At 39.0% G+C, this 16,287-nt stretch overlaps 1 protein-coding gene across 2 annotated transcripts; it reads left to right on the forward strand.

The window, feature by feature from the left end:
* The first annotated feature begins 4,149 nt into the window (after positions 1 to 4,149).
* Positions 4,150 to 15,299, forward strand: spopla (speckle type BTB/POZ protein like a). Of its 2 annotated transcripts, none has more exons than XM_068572951.1 (12): positions 4,150 to 4,312; positions 5,570 to 5,652; positions 7,891 to 8,008; positions 8,483 to 8,604; positions 8,906 to 9,057; positions 9,207 to 9,334; positions 10,445 to 10,622; positions 11,090 to 11,145; positions 11,291 to 11,413; positions 12,934 to 13,076; positions 13,174 to 13,227; positions 13,736 to 15,299. In XM_068572951.1, exons 3-12 carry the CDS (start codon positions 7,931 to 7,933, stop codon positions 13,878 to 13,880), a joined length of 1,179 nt encoding a protein of 392 aa, XP_068429052.1. In that variant the 5' UTR covers positions 4,150 to 4,312; positions 5,570 to 5,652; positions 7,891 to 7,930; the 3' UTR covers positions 13,881 to 15,299. The 2 variants fall into 2 exon arrangements, with proteins under 2 accessions (XP_068429052.1, XP_068429053.1); XM_068572952.1 differs by lacking the exon at positions 4,150 to 4,312 and adding an exon at positions 4,450 to 4,589.
* The last annotated feature ends 988 nt before the right edge of the window (positions 15,300 to 16,287 follow it).

Genomic DNA, 16,287 nt, shown 5'->3' on the forward strand with positions numbered 1-16,287 from the left:
TCACATTTTTAAACAGAATAGAAACACTCAGTTTGTGTTATTGTTAATTGGTTCTGCTGACAGTCATATCAACAATGCATTTTACAGCAGAGATATAGTCTATGCTTTACAAAGTATATTATATAGCAGCATATGAAATCTATAGCTGTATTACTGTCTGCTGAATAGCTCAGTTAGCAGAATCAAAACAACTCACCAAATGAGGAAAAATCTCTTTTGGTCACAAGACGGGGGAAAAAGAGGAAAAAAAGAGTTCCGAAGCTTTTTCAGTGATAACATCTGAGGAGTCCTGGTCCAGTGCCCAGGCTCAATGGAGCTGCACATTTCAAATATGGGCCCGTAGAGTGGCTTTGTGGATTCAGTTTTCCAATGATCTGAATGAAATTGTCGATGACGTGCAACAATAATTCATTTATTTATTATATTTACTGGATAGAAGTGACCTTCTGTCGGACTCCAGTTATATAGAAACTTTACATTTTAGGTTCTAAGGGCTGGATTATCAACATACTTCACAAAGCTTGATGTATAACCATTGTATCAGTGTGACATTGTTACTATCATCAAAAGAGCCCCGTTCACGTGTGTGTGTGTGTGTGTGTGTGTGTGTGTGTGTGTGTGTGTGTGTGTGTGTGTGTGTGTAGTGGGGTAGGGAGGATTACACAGGATCAAGCTCATTATGTGTGAAGTTATTCAGGAATATCTCCATGGACTATGAGCACTTCCGCTCTTGACTGGCAGCCCATGTGTAAAGTCAACAGCACTGCAAGACATAGAAGTGCTACTTCACTTTGTTGTGCATCGAAAAGACCCCAATTTCATGAAGATGATTGTAAAGTCTGGGCTTACCTGAGGCAATGTGCTGTTTGACAATTTCTTTTTTTTTCCTGTAGCACAAGCAATACGTAAAAAGGAAAACTGAGTAATGAAAAAGCAATAAACAAGACGACATAAGTCAGACAACACTGACTGGAAGTCACAGCTAGTGCATAAACACCACGACAATAAGTGTTGGGCTCTAAAGAGCTGCAATCATGACTGAACTGGCATCTCTTAAATTACCATGCTAAACCTCGCAGCAACGCCAGGCTCTTTAGGACACCAAATGATAAAGGTTAATATGTCACACATACATTTCAGACAACACAAAATTCTGATGCCCACGAAAGTGTGATAAAGGACACACTGGATGTCACTGAGATGAAACAAAGTGATCCTCTCTTTGAAAGGAAAGACTGATTTCCACTTTGCATATTTTTCATGAAATATCTCATACATTCTCCGCACACCAGTGTGATTAGTTTGGCAAGGGGATTCAAGGTGATACAGGAGACAATGTTAATGACCGCCTACAGAACTATTGGCATCTCATGTAGTTGGGATCAGATTACCCATGTTTCAGGGCCATATTCAAATGAAGCTTCTCACTACTACATGTCAACGCGACTTGCAGTTTACACTGTTTTTCAAGGGTTAGTTTGATGTTTGATGTTGTCATTATTTTTTCTTATTTCACAGATGAAACACACACAATATTACGATTCGTTGTTATCTTTAAAAGTCAACAGTTGATCAATCATAGAGGGATACATTTCTCTACTGAGAATAGAAAATAGACCACAATGCAATTCCTTCCAGTTGTGTTTTGACATGTTAAAAAGATACTTTCCAGACAGAAGTGGAGGAAAGCAGTCTTTGATATGGAAGTAGATACGACAAGTAACGATATACAACAAAAACTCATCACAAAATACTCATTAACTGCTTAAAAGAAAAATATGCATTTTTCAATTGTATGGGATTTTCATTGGAAGCTTAAGTGAATAATGAACCTTCTTCAGGATTTCAACTAAAAGGTATGTTTCCATATCCATCTACTCAATATTTGGGTATTACCATATATCTTATTGCTTAGATTTAATCAAATTAGATGAAATTGGAATAGTTGGAGCTTTTCTACCATCTCCTTTGTTCAGTCTTATGACTTTATTTCCAAGACACTGGAAAAAAAAGGTGTGATTAACGTCAGACTCAATTTTTCTCTCAACATCTGTTTTACTGTGTTCTGATAAGGTCATTGGGGCTCGCCTTGTCACTGCAGCCTTTTTCTTCCTGCTCACCAGTTCTGTCTGTGTCAGTCTTCATCACTGAATGCACTGAAGACTTGTCAGGAATAATATCAGTAGCACTTTGAGGGGCTTCTAATTAGAACAGTATTGTAAGTTGAAGATTCATGCTCAGGGCTATTCTTAAAGAACATATGAAATAGAACAAAGACACAAAACAGGCATTCAGTGCTATTCATGTCGAAGCCAAACATGCAACAAGAATACAATTGTGCCAATTATAATGATATGAAACTAAACAAAAAAGCTTAGTATTACGGGCCTCATGCTGTGCGCGACGCTTACTAATACCAACACTTTTTATATAATAGCAGATAAATTAAATGAAATGATTATTCCGGAGACTACCTATCTTTGAATTGTTGGATGATGTTGTCTGTAAGCATATTCAGCACAGCCTGTTTCCTTGGCCTTAAATTAAATCGATTTGAATTCCTGATAAGCTTACCTGTATCTCTTTAACTGTGATCTTATCATCCATCCCTTCTACTTCAAGATGGGTCAGAGTGGCATCACTAGGATATCAAAGACATTTGATGTGTGCTTCAGTATCGAAATGTGACATTTTGCTGCGGTGTTTACAGTGTATTTGACCAAACCCAAACTGACTTACACAGGTGTTTTGGTGTTTGTCGTTGCTAAAGAACACACATATTCACAGACTGTACTGTACTTGCACAATAATTGGTGCAGAGGACCCATTTATCGTTCATTTTGCAGAACAGTGTCCATCCATCTGAAAGGGAATTAGTTATCACAGGTCTACAGGGAGCCATTATAGACTATTGTTTCAGAGAGTGGCTTACCCCAAGCTGCTTTGTGTTTTCGAGACGAGAAACATCAGAAGCAGGAGAGACAGTATGAAGGAAGGCTGAGAATGAGAGGCGGTGTGGGGTTTCATCTATCGTAAAAGCTACACTATAATAAGTCTCCTTTCTGTATTTATCTTTTATCTGTGTCTCTAGCTTACGAAGATGGACTATTATACACATATAATAGGCAGACACCAACTTATCCTCATGCGAGGACCCCCATGTGACATGTGAATTACTAAATTCATTCAGACTGGGACCATGTCTATCTCAACCTTTCCCAATAAGCAACATAATCTGGATTCGTAACCCTCAAAGCAATCCATATTTCCCAAATATAATTATAAGCAAAAACCACTTTATAAAACATCTTAATTTTGAGCCTCGAAAACTAACATACTAACATTTTTTCTAACCTCAATCTCATCATCATAATTTATTTACAGAATATATAATATAGAACAGTGGTGTCAAACTCGTTTTAGTGAAGGGGCCACATGCTGCCCATTTTGATCTCAAGTGGGCCGGACCAGAAAAATCACAGCATAATAACGCATAATTAACGACAATGTTTCTCTATGTTTAAATCATTGTTGAAGGTTTTTAGATGATAAACTCTATTTTAAGGTCTTTCAACAGTTAACTAGAAACAAAAAGACCAAACATTCAGACATCAGCCCTCTGTTTATCGGCCTGGGCTCTCCTCTGCAGATTCCCTCGCTTTGTGACACGTTTGTGGCGCCACTTTCATGATGTGATCCATGTTTAACGACTTCTAACACAATAATGTCAGTGCTCACATCAATTGCAACTGTAGATCAATGCTTTGCATGTCTGTCTTATATGCAGAGGATCAGAGGTTTGAATCCCAGCTTTGCTAATTTAAGTCTAAAAACAAAACAGCTGTATTTGGATTGAACACCCTGGTGGCCGGACTGAACGGATTCGGCCCGCAGGCCGTGTGTTTGACACCCCTGCTATACAACATCCATAATAATATGTGGAATAAAGCCTACAGTTGTCCAATTATATTTTGAACTAATGTATTACGTTGATTTTTTATTTTTATTATTATTATGTTATTATTATTATTATTATTAAAATTGTTGATTTTATTGGATCAGGCATCAATGATAACATGAGATGAAGCAGGACGTTATCCAGATTTCGCGCATGCGCAATACATATATTTTCTAGCCTGTTAAGCTACCAGGCAGCTAGACAGATGTAAGCTAGCACAGATATAAATTAGACAAAGAAACCTTGTGGAGAGACTGAGTGAAAAATAGTTTAAAGTAACGGAGGGTGAAAGGAGCGACTGTGACACAAAGCTATATGTGTTATTCGATATATATGGAAGTATGAAATTGAAAGGTACGCCGTCACTATGTCTTTTTAAACTTTTTGTGAGCAGTCAGTGCAGAGATTAGCTTTGGCTAGCTGCTAGTTAGCCGCTGTTGTTTTCCCACCAGCAGATTGTACCAAACGTGAGGGTCTGAGAGTTAGCTCGGTTAGTTAGCATCCTGTCACAGGGATCAGGAGAGGCCCTTTGTTTTACACCGGGTGATGCGGGGTCTAAACAGCACATTGCCAATTTAACTTGAGGGGTCCTCAGCTAGTTCGTGTCGCAACAATGAATAACGTAACTAAAGTAAGTCAGCTTGGTAATATGCGGACAGATTTCATGGTGACATGTTTTGTGCTAAGATAGCTAATCGGTGCTAGCTGCATTTGCGGTGCAACGTTATAGTGAAGTTAACATTAATCTAGCTAGTGGGGATGTTCATGTTAGCTTGGGTTAGCTAAATACGTATTGCACAGATAACTGGCAGATTGGCAGAATCTAATTGTTTTCCTGTTCACATGAACGCCACTCTTCTTGGGCAACGTTAGCTAAGATAGCTAACGTTGTATAGGACTAGTGAAGTGATAGCGTTCAGCGATAATAATAATAATAACGATTGTTTGGAAATGTGTTGTCAATGTAGCTGATGTTTACGCTAACATTGAGCTGTTGCTTTCCACTGATATCGCTGTTTTTTCTAGTCACATCCGCTCACGTCTCAATTAGCGCACAGGCTAAAGTAAGCCGAGACGTTAATTTAAGATACGATCGTTTTAACTTTAACTAAGTTAATGCAAACTAGCCAGATGCTTCCTCGGAAAACGTCATGTCTGTTGTGTTAAAGGCGAGGTTGCAGGGCTCTAGCTAACTAGTCTGTTAGCCAAACAAAGTTGCAGGTGATTCTTGAGTTGGCTAATTTAACAGACAGGCCGACAATCATCTATTACGTCCTGGACCAAAGCATACACCATGTACCATCTCTAAAGTGTACACTACCCATGCTAGTTATCGATCAACTGTTTGTACGTTAACTGCTGCCCTCATTTTTACAATAACGTGGCATTGACTTTTTTAAAAGCTCAAATTATCTAGAGATGTCACTTTGTTGTCACTTCGATAATATATGTCCCAAGATAGCTATGACATGTCTTGTTTATTGTGAGAACTGTTGCTTTATTGCCAGATGCTCCAGTGACGTTGGTTGATAACTTGAATTGCTATTGGAAAGGTTGAACCAGTACCTTCTCTATGTCTAATATATGTTGTTGTTTTTTCATTTTCCCCAGAGTGGAACATGAAGATGGGGCCATGAAGGATCCTGTGATAACTTAGAAAAACTGCATCTCTGTACATTTCAACCATTCGAGAGGTGATTAGGTTTCATTTCCTTGCCGGTGTTGCATGATTTAGCTGTGATAGTTATGAAGGTGATGAGTTCCTGCAGTTTGCTGCAAAAAAGTTGTTAAACTTGTTATTGCAAGCACATATTTATATGCACTTGCAATAATCAAGGTTTGTTCATTCCATCAACGGTATGTCATGTGATTTATAATCAAATACACTACATGTCCTTAATATAATCACTGCTTACAAGTTTATAATTGCACATTTCAAAATGTTAAACATGTATAGCCTCAGGCAAAATATTAAGATGTTTTTCTTGAGATGTTTAACAAGCTATAAAGTGGACAAGTAAAACAGGCAAAACCAAACAGTAATTGCATGATAGTTGATTGTCACTCTGAGAACCAGGGATTCTGTAATGTATATTGTAAATAACATGGTGGGAAACTCGCACAGAAAGACAGTGAACTCTGGGGAAGAGAGATGGTGGAAGAGCAGTAGTTTCATAACTTCTCTGCCTTCATATCCTCTTGCCATAGAGACACATTTTTTTGTGATTCTTGCAACATGCAAGTCATTTGGGTCTGTGTGCAGTATGTAACATATAATGTATTTATCAAAAGTAAAGATACAATTGTATGAAATTGGTAGGTTTTTGCCATTGTCTTAATTTTCCAGTTGTCAAAACAATTCTTTACCAAGTTTATACCTTTTTAAGTGTAGATTGAAATATCTGACTCTGAGATGGCTTATGATGGGTTTATAGGCTTTGATACAAACTAAACTTTGTGAAAAAAGTGAATTGAAAAGTCCTCACTGAAGGGGTGGTGTATTCTAGTGTTAAGGGATAAGTGAACATTAAATACTTGCAAATGTGATTCTGATATTTCAGCACGTGTTTCTGAACATAGCAGATGTTGTGATTTTGCTTTGGCATTTTGCTGGCTTAGGAGTTAGGGCTGTTTAAGTTAAAATGGCTGCTATGACGAAATAGACGTTTTATTTCCTTAATTAACTGCAGGCTTATTAGCCATAGCCCAGCCTGTAACTGACTACTCAGCCTATTTAGAGGTTGCTGAATATCACCATCTAGTAACTACCAAAGTCACTTCAACATGTCAGTGTTGTGACATTAGGTGTTGTTTTTTGACAGTATGTTTCCAGTTAAACTGCCAAGACCGTAAACCCTGTGGATCTTTCTTCCTCTGCTCATTAACAAAATCAATCGGTAGAAAATCTGTGTGTTGTTATCCAAGCTTTTTCTTGCTTTGTTGACATAGTCAGGCCAGCCAAGCGTACTTTTACTGCACGTTTGTGCATGTGAGAATGCCACACCAGTTGGCTCGCAGATGCTGTTCTGCACTGTGCTCATGGAGGTTACGGCTGATAACTTTGTTGGAAGTGTAGCGCCCACCTTGAGGCTCGCCCTCAGGTAAACACAGTTCACTAGTGAGCTCTAGTTTGCACTGTTAGCATCGTTAGAACCGTTGGCTATGAGCCTAAGTTAAAATCGTCTTAGTACAAAATTCTCTTTTTAAATTTTTTTTACTTTTGTCATTTTTTTCTGAATATAGCAAGCAACAAATCTGTCAATCTTTATGGGCACCTGACTATTGTTTTAAGACTTGCCTTTTAACGCACAGTTTGTTGTCGAGGACATGAAAGTTGGCTGCGGCTGTTGGACGTTAGTTTCTTGTCAGGGCTTTTCTGACGACCCTGATTGCCCAAATACATACTTGTATGCAATATGTCATCGTTGTCTTCCGATTGATTGATTTGGTTGAGAATAGCTTTGCTACAGAGTCTTAGGATAATGTGCGTTTATATGGCCACCTAGTCTGGCACTGTGACATGAAGGAAGCCGTCTTGTTGTTTTATTTAACATTTAAGTAAGCACTGTTTTTTACATCATCACAGAGCATCTCATTTACTATGTCGAATGGACACATTTGCAATACTGTTGAAGGAATTTACATTACATTTCCATGTTTCTTCCTATCCCATAGTCAAACATTGGTCTCAGGTTTCACCAAAGTACAATAGTTCAGCATATAGTGAGGATGCAGACTCTTTTTTTCATCACATTTAAAAGTATAAGAATGCCAATAGATTCAAATCATGTGAAGGTTATAAATGATTAATACATTGTTCTGTCAGGGTTATTCTGACAGTAATTTATATGGGGAATGAATTACCTATGTGTACTTTATGCTACTAATTTCTGCAGAATAAATGTAACATTTTGTTTTCTATGAATGATTAGTGCTTAAAGGACAAACGTGAGTGGTACTCCGAAGCCAGTGATGTCACGGGTTCCCACCCCTCCTCCTCCTGGGGAGATGTCAAGTGGACCTGTGGCAGAGAGCTGGTGTTACACACAGGTATGGGCATAACTAAACTCATCGAATCATGTTCTATACAAAAAGGTAAAAGTTAGTCATGTTTTACATGTCGTATTAAATAGTTTCAAATCATATCACGCTACTAATATTTCATTACTAGCTTTTTATTTTTCCCTCATTTGTGTTTTATGAGCATTTTTTTGCAGCAGGCAATTAGACCTGTTTGACTTCACCAGGTGTTATTGACCAAGTGTTAATAATAACTTTAGCAATGGCTCAGTTCCAACATGAACAATACTAAGAGCCTCAAACAAAAGCAGCCAAATGGCATTCCGCCCTCATTAATATTGTGTGAAGATGCTACTGAGATGTGTCTAATGTCAACAATCCTGGTACTGTACCTATTTAATTCAAAATACTGTAATTTAGAGTGCACAGCCCCCTCTAAATTGTTGACTGTATTTCAAAAACAGATAATAAGCCTAAAGTTTCTGCATATTCTTTTCTTCCTAGGTCAAAGTTGTGAAGTTTTCATACATGTGGACCATAAACAACTTTAGTTTTTGCAGAGAAGAAATGGGGGAGGTGTTGAAGAGCTCAACCTTCTCCTCTGGCCCTAATGACAAGATGAAATGGTTAGTACATTCATGCTTACAAATGTCTTGAGCTTTTTGCATTAATCTATCAGTCCCATTTTATCTCCAGTTTCATCTCCTTTTATTAGTACAAATGTTATTGAAAAGTCTGCATGTTTTTATTGTGCTGTGGGAACTCTGCACACACGTGATAATTAGTCTCCCAAAGCAAGAGAGAATCACCCCTGAAGGCTCATCAAAGTATTTCTGTTCTCACAAAAGTGATAAAGGCAGTTATGCCTGTCTTGCTTCTAGTTTGTACTGTTGCTGATGTGCAGTGTTCTCTTTTTTTTCTTGCCAGGTGTCTGCGAGTCAATCCAAAGGGACTTGATGATGAAAGCAAAGATTATCTGTCATTGTATTTACTTCTTGTTAGTTGTCCAAAAAGTGAAGTCAGAGCAAAGTTCAAGTTTTCTTTGTTGAACGCTAAAAGAGAAGAAACAAAAGCGATGGGTGAGTAAAAGCAATCAGAACCTCACTACATCTCTTATGCCGAACATTTACTATTCCTTCTATTCCAACACTTTTGTTAATTTATAAGATGTTCAAGCAAAATAAATAAATTATCAAGACAGCATTATTCTATTTTTTTCTTGTAACAGAAAGCCAAAGAGCATATAGATTTGTCCAAGGCAAAGATTGGGGCTTCAAAAAATTCATACGGAGAGATTTCCTCCTTGATGAAGCCAATGGACTCTTACCAGATGACAAGCTCACCCTGTTCTGTGAGGTAATTCTACTTTGACTTTCTTTTTATTCTTCAATTAATAAAGGATGTAGTCTTTTTGTCTACATATGTTGTTATTTGACCAAAATAGCGAACGATATCACCACACTTTCCCCATTTCTACTCTCAATGATGGTACATAATGGCTTATTCAGCAACACTTTTATTTGATGGGAGAAGATATATTTTACTGTCTGGGGGAATTCTTCTGAAAGGGTATCGATTGGGCTGGCACACATTCCCCTGATCCACAATTATAATCTGTCCTCAGAACACAGCCACTTCTCAATTCGGAATTAAATTTCAGGTTTTCCTGATTTTCCGTCATTGCATACTAGTGCCATGTTACAGAGGATCTGTTGTGAATGATGTTGTGATTGATGTTGAAATTACTGAATAGCTGCATTGTTTCTATGATGAAAGCATCCAAATCACACCACTGTTTGATTGAAACATTATACCCCTTGGGTGACCTTATTGGAATTAAGGCTAAAGTCTCTTAATTTAGTCATTGTTATGACCAGTTCACCCCTGAGCGTAAGCCGTTGAGCCATTTATCTATAAACATACTGTTGGCATTTGCTTCAAATGACATTACGCTCCGAGAAAGTGAAATGCCTCCTCCACCGTGCTTGTTTTTCAAAAATAATTGAATTCAAATTGTCAAGAAGAATAAATGTCTCCTAAAATGTTCTTTCAATGGACAAGTTAAATGAAGTGTCAATGGATTTTGATGTAAATGCATTCGGCCAAATACTGCCAGGACCAGACACTGTGCCAGGCAACACTTGCAGAAATTCAACAATATCAGGGAAATTGCCACTTTGATAAACAAATTGCTTATAAATTAAAGACAAAACGCCTTTCCTCAGCAATTAGGTGTTTCAACAAAGTTAATTAATTTTGGTTTCAAGTGTTCAGAGTCCCTGCCATTGTAGGATCCTCAATCTTGAAAATGTGCTCAAAATGGAGCCAATTAAATATAAATTAGGCTGTTCTCTAATGCAGTAAAACACATTTGCAAACACATTTGCTGCTGGATCGGTCCGGATGTTTAGCTTTATTGAGACTGCTTCAGCATGTTGTCCTCTCAGTGATGTTTCTTGTGTTCAGGTGAGCGTTGTTCAGGACTCGGTTAACATTTCGGGCCAGTCCAACATGAACATGCTGAAGGTACCGGAGTGTCAGCTGTCTGATGACCTGGGGAACCTGTGGGAGTGTTCACGCTTCACAGACTGCAGTCTCTACGTGGGAGGGCAGGAGTTCAAAGCCCACAAATCCATTCTTGCAGGTAAGACCGTCCCCAGCCACTCAACACTTTAGCAAGTAGCAACCAGGAGAGAAGCCCTCAAAATGGCCCTGGCAAGACAAGCCCACACACCTTCTTAATAGCCTCTTGTGGAGAGCTGAAAGTACCTCAAAAGGCTACGGTTGGCCTGTATCCCTGACTTGATTTGTATTTGCCCAAGTCTGCAGTGGCAGTGGGCTCTAATCCCCACTACCTCTGCGTGGCCCTTCTTGACCCAGATGACTGTAGAATCCAAGAGGAGATGCTGACTCTCCTCTCCAGTTTGTCTCCATTGGACATGGTGACAGCTGCACTGGTCAGGGAAAAACGCTGACAAAGTGGAGCTATGTGGATTTAGCAAGATGTTAAGACTGTCAGAGTTCAAAACTCTTGCTTTGGTGTACTAACATGCTTCATATGATGTAGACTGTGTGCTATATTTATACGTGTTTTTTTTATTTCTTTGACAGCGAGGTCACCAGTCTTTAATGCCATGTTTGAACATGAAATGGAGGAGAGTAAAAAGGTAAGAATAACTTGTTACAACTGCTTGTAACTGCTCCTCAAATTAGAACTACTGTGACACACTATACAGAGTAATTATTTCTTATTTTATGAAATATTCTTCAGTTGAAATGAGTCGTGTAGAAACCTCTTGTCTTCTTTTGCAGAACCGGGTGGATATCAGTGATGTAGACCCAGATGTCTTTAAGGAAATGATGGGCTTCATTTATACAGGAAAAGCCCCGAACCTGGAGAAGATGGCAGACAATTTGCTGGCAGCTGCAGATAAAGTAAGTAGTAATTCAAACTTTTGCGAATATTTTTACAAACATCTGCCTTCCACTTCCTTTCACTTCCTGGTAACTAAAACACAACAGTGATGCTGACAATTAGATGTAATGTGGCCATGTAGCAAATGTTCCTCATGTTCTCATTGGTACGTTTGGATCCTCCAATCACTTGAGAGGCCAGCATTGTATGCAAGTCAATGAGGCTAAAAGGGTGATGTGGAGTTGTATAATTACACCGCAGTTAGGCTCCATCTTATCTGACATAATTTCAGTATTGATAACCTATAAAACAAATATAGTGTGCTTCAGCCCCCCCTCCGCAGCCAGTTTAGAGCATGCTGGTACAGGGTTTGAAAAATGTAGAATCCAATACAGCACAGTCGCTCTTCAACACTGTATGTTTGTGAGGCTTATAATTCAACATCTGTGGAGACTGTCAGGTAAGTGCTGATTCAAGTTAACAGAAGTGATTGAGGACGTAATAAGTGACGTGTTTTCTGTCGGCCTGCATCAATAATGGAAATTTCCTCGTCCATTGGTAACAAACATGTTACTGAAAGCGATGTCATTCTTGGCAGTATGGAAACATACTTCATGACGAGAGAAAACTCTTCACTCAATGCAGTGTTTTGTTATAACGTTGCAACAGAAGATGACACGGTACGACGTCACATATGAGACCACGACTTCATTTGATTTGCTGTTTGGTGCCCGTTGGGATTTTTATGTTGCCAGTAGATGTACATATTTTCTAGCCACATTTTGCATTTCTAATCATTACAGCTTATGCAAAGCAATATTTCTCGGGACTTTAACATGAAGCACCCTATGATCCCCCAAATCCTTCCTAGACTCTATAATGTTGTCTCATCAGTTCACAGATGAGTTCCCCTATTTTTATTATCAAAAAAAGTGCTTCATTTGAATTTGATGTATTGTGGTTTCGTGAATTGTGAACCAGAATATTGAGCCTATCAACATAATCAACAGGCAAGTTCCCTCACTTCCCTTTGCAAAATCATCCCAATCATTGTTTAAATGATGCTTCACAAAGACCATGTGGTGAAATTGGGCCATTCCTGTTTTTTTAAGATTGCAGTTCATATTAATGAAACCTTCTGGTTGGACATCTTTTGGTCCTGGTCTTTCTTTTCTTCTTTCTTTCTATCTCTCTCTCTCTGTCTCTCTCTCTCTCTCTCTCTCTCTCTCTCTCTCTCTCTCTCTCTCTCTCTCTCTCTCTCTCTCTCTCTCTCTCTCTCTCTCTCTCTCTCTCTCTCTCTCTCTCTCTCTCTCTCTCTCTCTCTCTCTCTCTCTCTCTCTCTCTCTCTCTCTCTCTCTCTCTTCCAAGTAGAGTTGAAACATTGATTTGATAATTGAACTGATTGCATCTGTAGCTTTTTTATTTTGTGTTCAGAATAGTTGAGACAGAACCTCAAATCATGGGGATCCACTTTGCATCGAGGGTGTAACTAAAGCTTTTTGTCTGCCGCTCCATCCCTCCCCCTTCTCTCCAATCCCAGTATGCTCTGGAGCGTTTAAAGGTCATGTGTGAAGAGGCCTTGTGCAACAGCCTTTCAGTGGAGAATGTGGCCGACACCCTCATCCTAGCAGACTTGCACAGTGCCGAGCAGCTCAAAGCACAAGCCATAGATTTTATCAACAGGCAAGTTTCGCAAAAAAAAAAACCTCCAGTGATAAATTCCTGCTGCCATTTCTGTTTACCAGCCCTGAATGCTTACCTTTTTATCTCCTTGCCATAGGTGCAGTGTCCTGAGACAGCTGGGCTGTAAAGATGGAAAGAACTGGAATAGCAAGTATGTAATTAGCTGATATATGTGACACAAGATTAATAACACCCTCTTATCGGTTCCCCCAACCAGATGCATTGGAATTCATTGTTTTAGCCCAGGCAGACAGAGTGCTATTTGCCTTTTCAGTTTGAAGCTCCATATCTTTGTATCCAAGTTATTAATAGACTCATACCTGGAAATGGAATATTTGTAGAATTTTTTTTTTTTTTTTTTAAAAAGGAAGGTGGTCGCTATAGGATTTATTTATTTGTTCAGATGATAGTGTGTTTTTAGAGGACACCTTGAAATGTTGAACTTTGTTGCATTCAACATGTGAAGACGTCCTAATTCTATATTCATTTAAACATATGCACAGAAAGCACTAATGGCCCTTCTTAAGTTTACCATGAAACTCACAAATCAAGTGCCCCTTATTTGCTGTGTCATTACGATCTCATTTAAGTTTATTGATTTTTAATGTGCACATTTTCACATTGTCTTCGTGTTAACTTCCTTTTGCCTGTGCTTACAGTCATGCTACAGACATAATGGAGACTGCAGGCTGGAAGTCAATGATCCAATCCCATCCTCACTTGGTAGCCGAGGCCTTTCGTGCCCTGGCTTCAGCACAGTGCCCACCCTTTGGTCTTCCCAGGAAGCGTCTAAAACAGTCCTGACTGCCTGACTGTGTGCCCCAGGACTTTACTGGAGGTGTGAAGCATGGGTTTACAAAGGAAGGACTAGTGAGGATACCACTCTTTAATTCCACCAAAACTGAACACACTTGAATAAAGAAGAGTGGAGCTTTCTGGCCAGGGATTTGGGGAGGCTGGCACGTGGACATCAATGGATTGGGAAAAGAAAATGGTAAAATTGGTGTCGCTTGCTTGCTTTGCTGCCCCAACTGGATGCTGTTCAGCCCGGGTAGCAAGTCAAGCTGTCTGCTACTGTTTTTTTTCCTGTAATTTTATAAATGGCCTTAATATATCTGCCATTGCTCCGGAGCTGCTCCAGAGTACTTTGTCTATTTTACTCTGTGCCTGCCTTGTCACAAAGACCAGGCCTCCTCCAGGTTGCACTAGTTCCCATGAATAGTCATTTTGATATGGAGTTCTATAGGAACGTAACAAAGGTTTAACTAAATGGGAAATATTATATATTTGTAATGTTTAGCCCGTTTTGTGACTAGACATTAAAAAGCATGAACACTTTCAGTGCAAGGTCAGTTCTTTACACTTTTTAAAATATGTGTATGCCCCATATTGATGGCACCATTTCTATGTAAATGACAGTTGAACCATCTTCAGAAGACCAGTGTACAAGAAAGTCTGTTCTATTGCATATTTGTGGGGGGAAAATTGTAATCTGCCATTTTGAAGACCCAGTGTCAATCTTTATAACTCACGTAAGACGAAAACATGTCTATACTTTGGCCCTACTATATTAAAACATTGGAAGTATTTACTCAGTCTCCCATTTGAATGGCATATTCCAGATCATACGTCTGTGAACTGTTCTAGATTAAATTGAGAATTTCTGTCTTTAGTATTGCCAACTTGCAAATATTATATATTCTCAATATACTGTGGTAACTAAAAGTGGAGAGACTAATGCATGGTCATGTTATTGTCAAAAGAAAGTGTCCAAGTACCAATTTTGTTTTTAACAATTTATTTTCTGCAATTACCTGACATTTGTGCAGGATGACATGAATTGAGTCTGTGCAAAAAAAAAATCCTCTTAACATGCTTGGACATTTGTAGGATGCTGAGCATCACTTCTACTGGCAATGTTATTCTGTGTTTGAATGGGGGGGGTTGTCATGTTTATTCAGTCCGTCTCGTATGTAGTGTGGTGTGACCGACACTTCAGAGGATTTTGTAAATTAAAAGAGTAGCATCGTTTTTACATGATATTACTCGTCATTCAGAGTCATGTTGAGATGTTGAAACTTCTTTTGTTTGGAAGCAGAAATGATGAAGTTGTGGTCTGCAAGAATGCCTGCATTAACCCATTAAACCATTTTCCAGCAGTCTGAAGAAGCCCAGGTTTTTTTGTTTAATTCAATGTGACAAGAGATGTCAGTTGAAGAGAAGATGATTATAATCATACCGTTTCTTTTTTAATGGTCATGTTTATGGATGCGAGTGTCGAGCTGAGGTGATGGCATTTTTCATTCCGTCGCCACTGGATTTCGTTTAATTAGAAGATTAGAAAACAACACTGTGATAATCAAAAGACAATGTTCTTAAACTGCTGCATAGTAACATGTTTAATGTCGAACCTTTTACGCCACATGAAAGACATTTTTCCCTCTTGTTTTATGTGTGAATGCTCGGCACAAGCTCTAATTAAAGTGAACGCGAGGCTGCTCCCTCCTGCTGGAACGGAGACTTCTTCATCAGCAGCTTGCTGATCCTCGTCCGCCCCTCTCAGCACAGATCCTAGAAAAAGACCTGATACCATCGATGCTTTAGGACGCCTCTCCAACCTTTTATCTTCCTCTCTCGCTTTCCTCCGCTAGCTGTTCCACTTGAAAGACAAGCTGCCCGCAGTGGCATCGCCACAATTGAAAATGTGTCATTTGCATCATAGGAAATGAGATTGTTAAAAAAGGCAGTGGACAATGACAATGGGCCAGGCTTTAGACAAATTCATATAAATATGGCCTTTGTGTGTGTGTGTGTGTGTGTGTGTGTGTTATGAGTCCAAATGTGACGCTGCAGCAGACAGCCCTGATATAATGGACACAACCGCTGCCATCATAAACAAGTCACAGGGTAATCTGGATGCATCCCAGGAGGTATTTTGTGATTAACTCTTTAAGATACTTCAAACAAATGTCTTTCCATAGACTTGTCCTCATACGTACAATGTTTCCTTTGTTTCCCAGAATACATTTTTGACAAACGCGGCAAAGAGTCAGACACTTGTCAAAGTTCCTGTGAACATGTGATCTTTAGCAGGAGAAATAATTCATGGACAGTGAGCTTTAGCAGAAAGAGTTCACTAACATCTTCAAATGCAACATGTATTGTTTCTGTGTTCCAGTCTGTTGAAACAGGAAATAAGCATTTCTGCTAT

The sequence above is a fragment of the Clinocottus analis genome, unplaced genomic scaffold (genome assembly GCF_023055335.1).
Source record: "Clinocottus analis isolate CAN_PGR_092001 unplaced genomic scaffold, fCliAna1.0.p SCAF_12, whole genome shotgun sequence".
Classification (NCBI taxonomy): Eukaryota; Metazoa; Chordata; class Actinopteri; order Perciformes; family Cottidae; genus Clinocottus; species Clinocottus analis.

What these genes read in the sequence shown, in the direction of transcription:
- spopla (XM_068572951.1), top strand. Translation starts at nt 7,931, where the DNA reads ATGTCACGGGTTCCCACCCCTCCTCCTCCTGGGGAGATGTCAAGTGGA. An exon ending in AGAAGAAACAAAAGCGATGG is followed by an intron (nt 9,058 to 9,206) that starts GTGAGTAAAAGC and finishes TTCTTGTAACAG; the next exon opens with AAAGCCAAAGAGCATATAGA. An exon ending in TGCTGGCAGCTGCAGATAAA is followed by an intron (nt 11,414 to 12,933) that starts GTAAGTAGTAAT and finishes CTCCAATCCCAG; the next exon opens with TATGCTCTGGAGCGTTTAAA.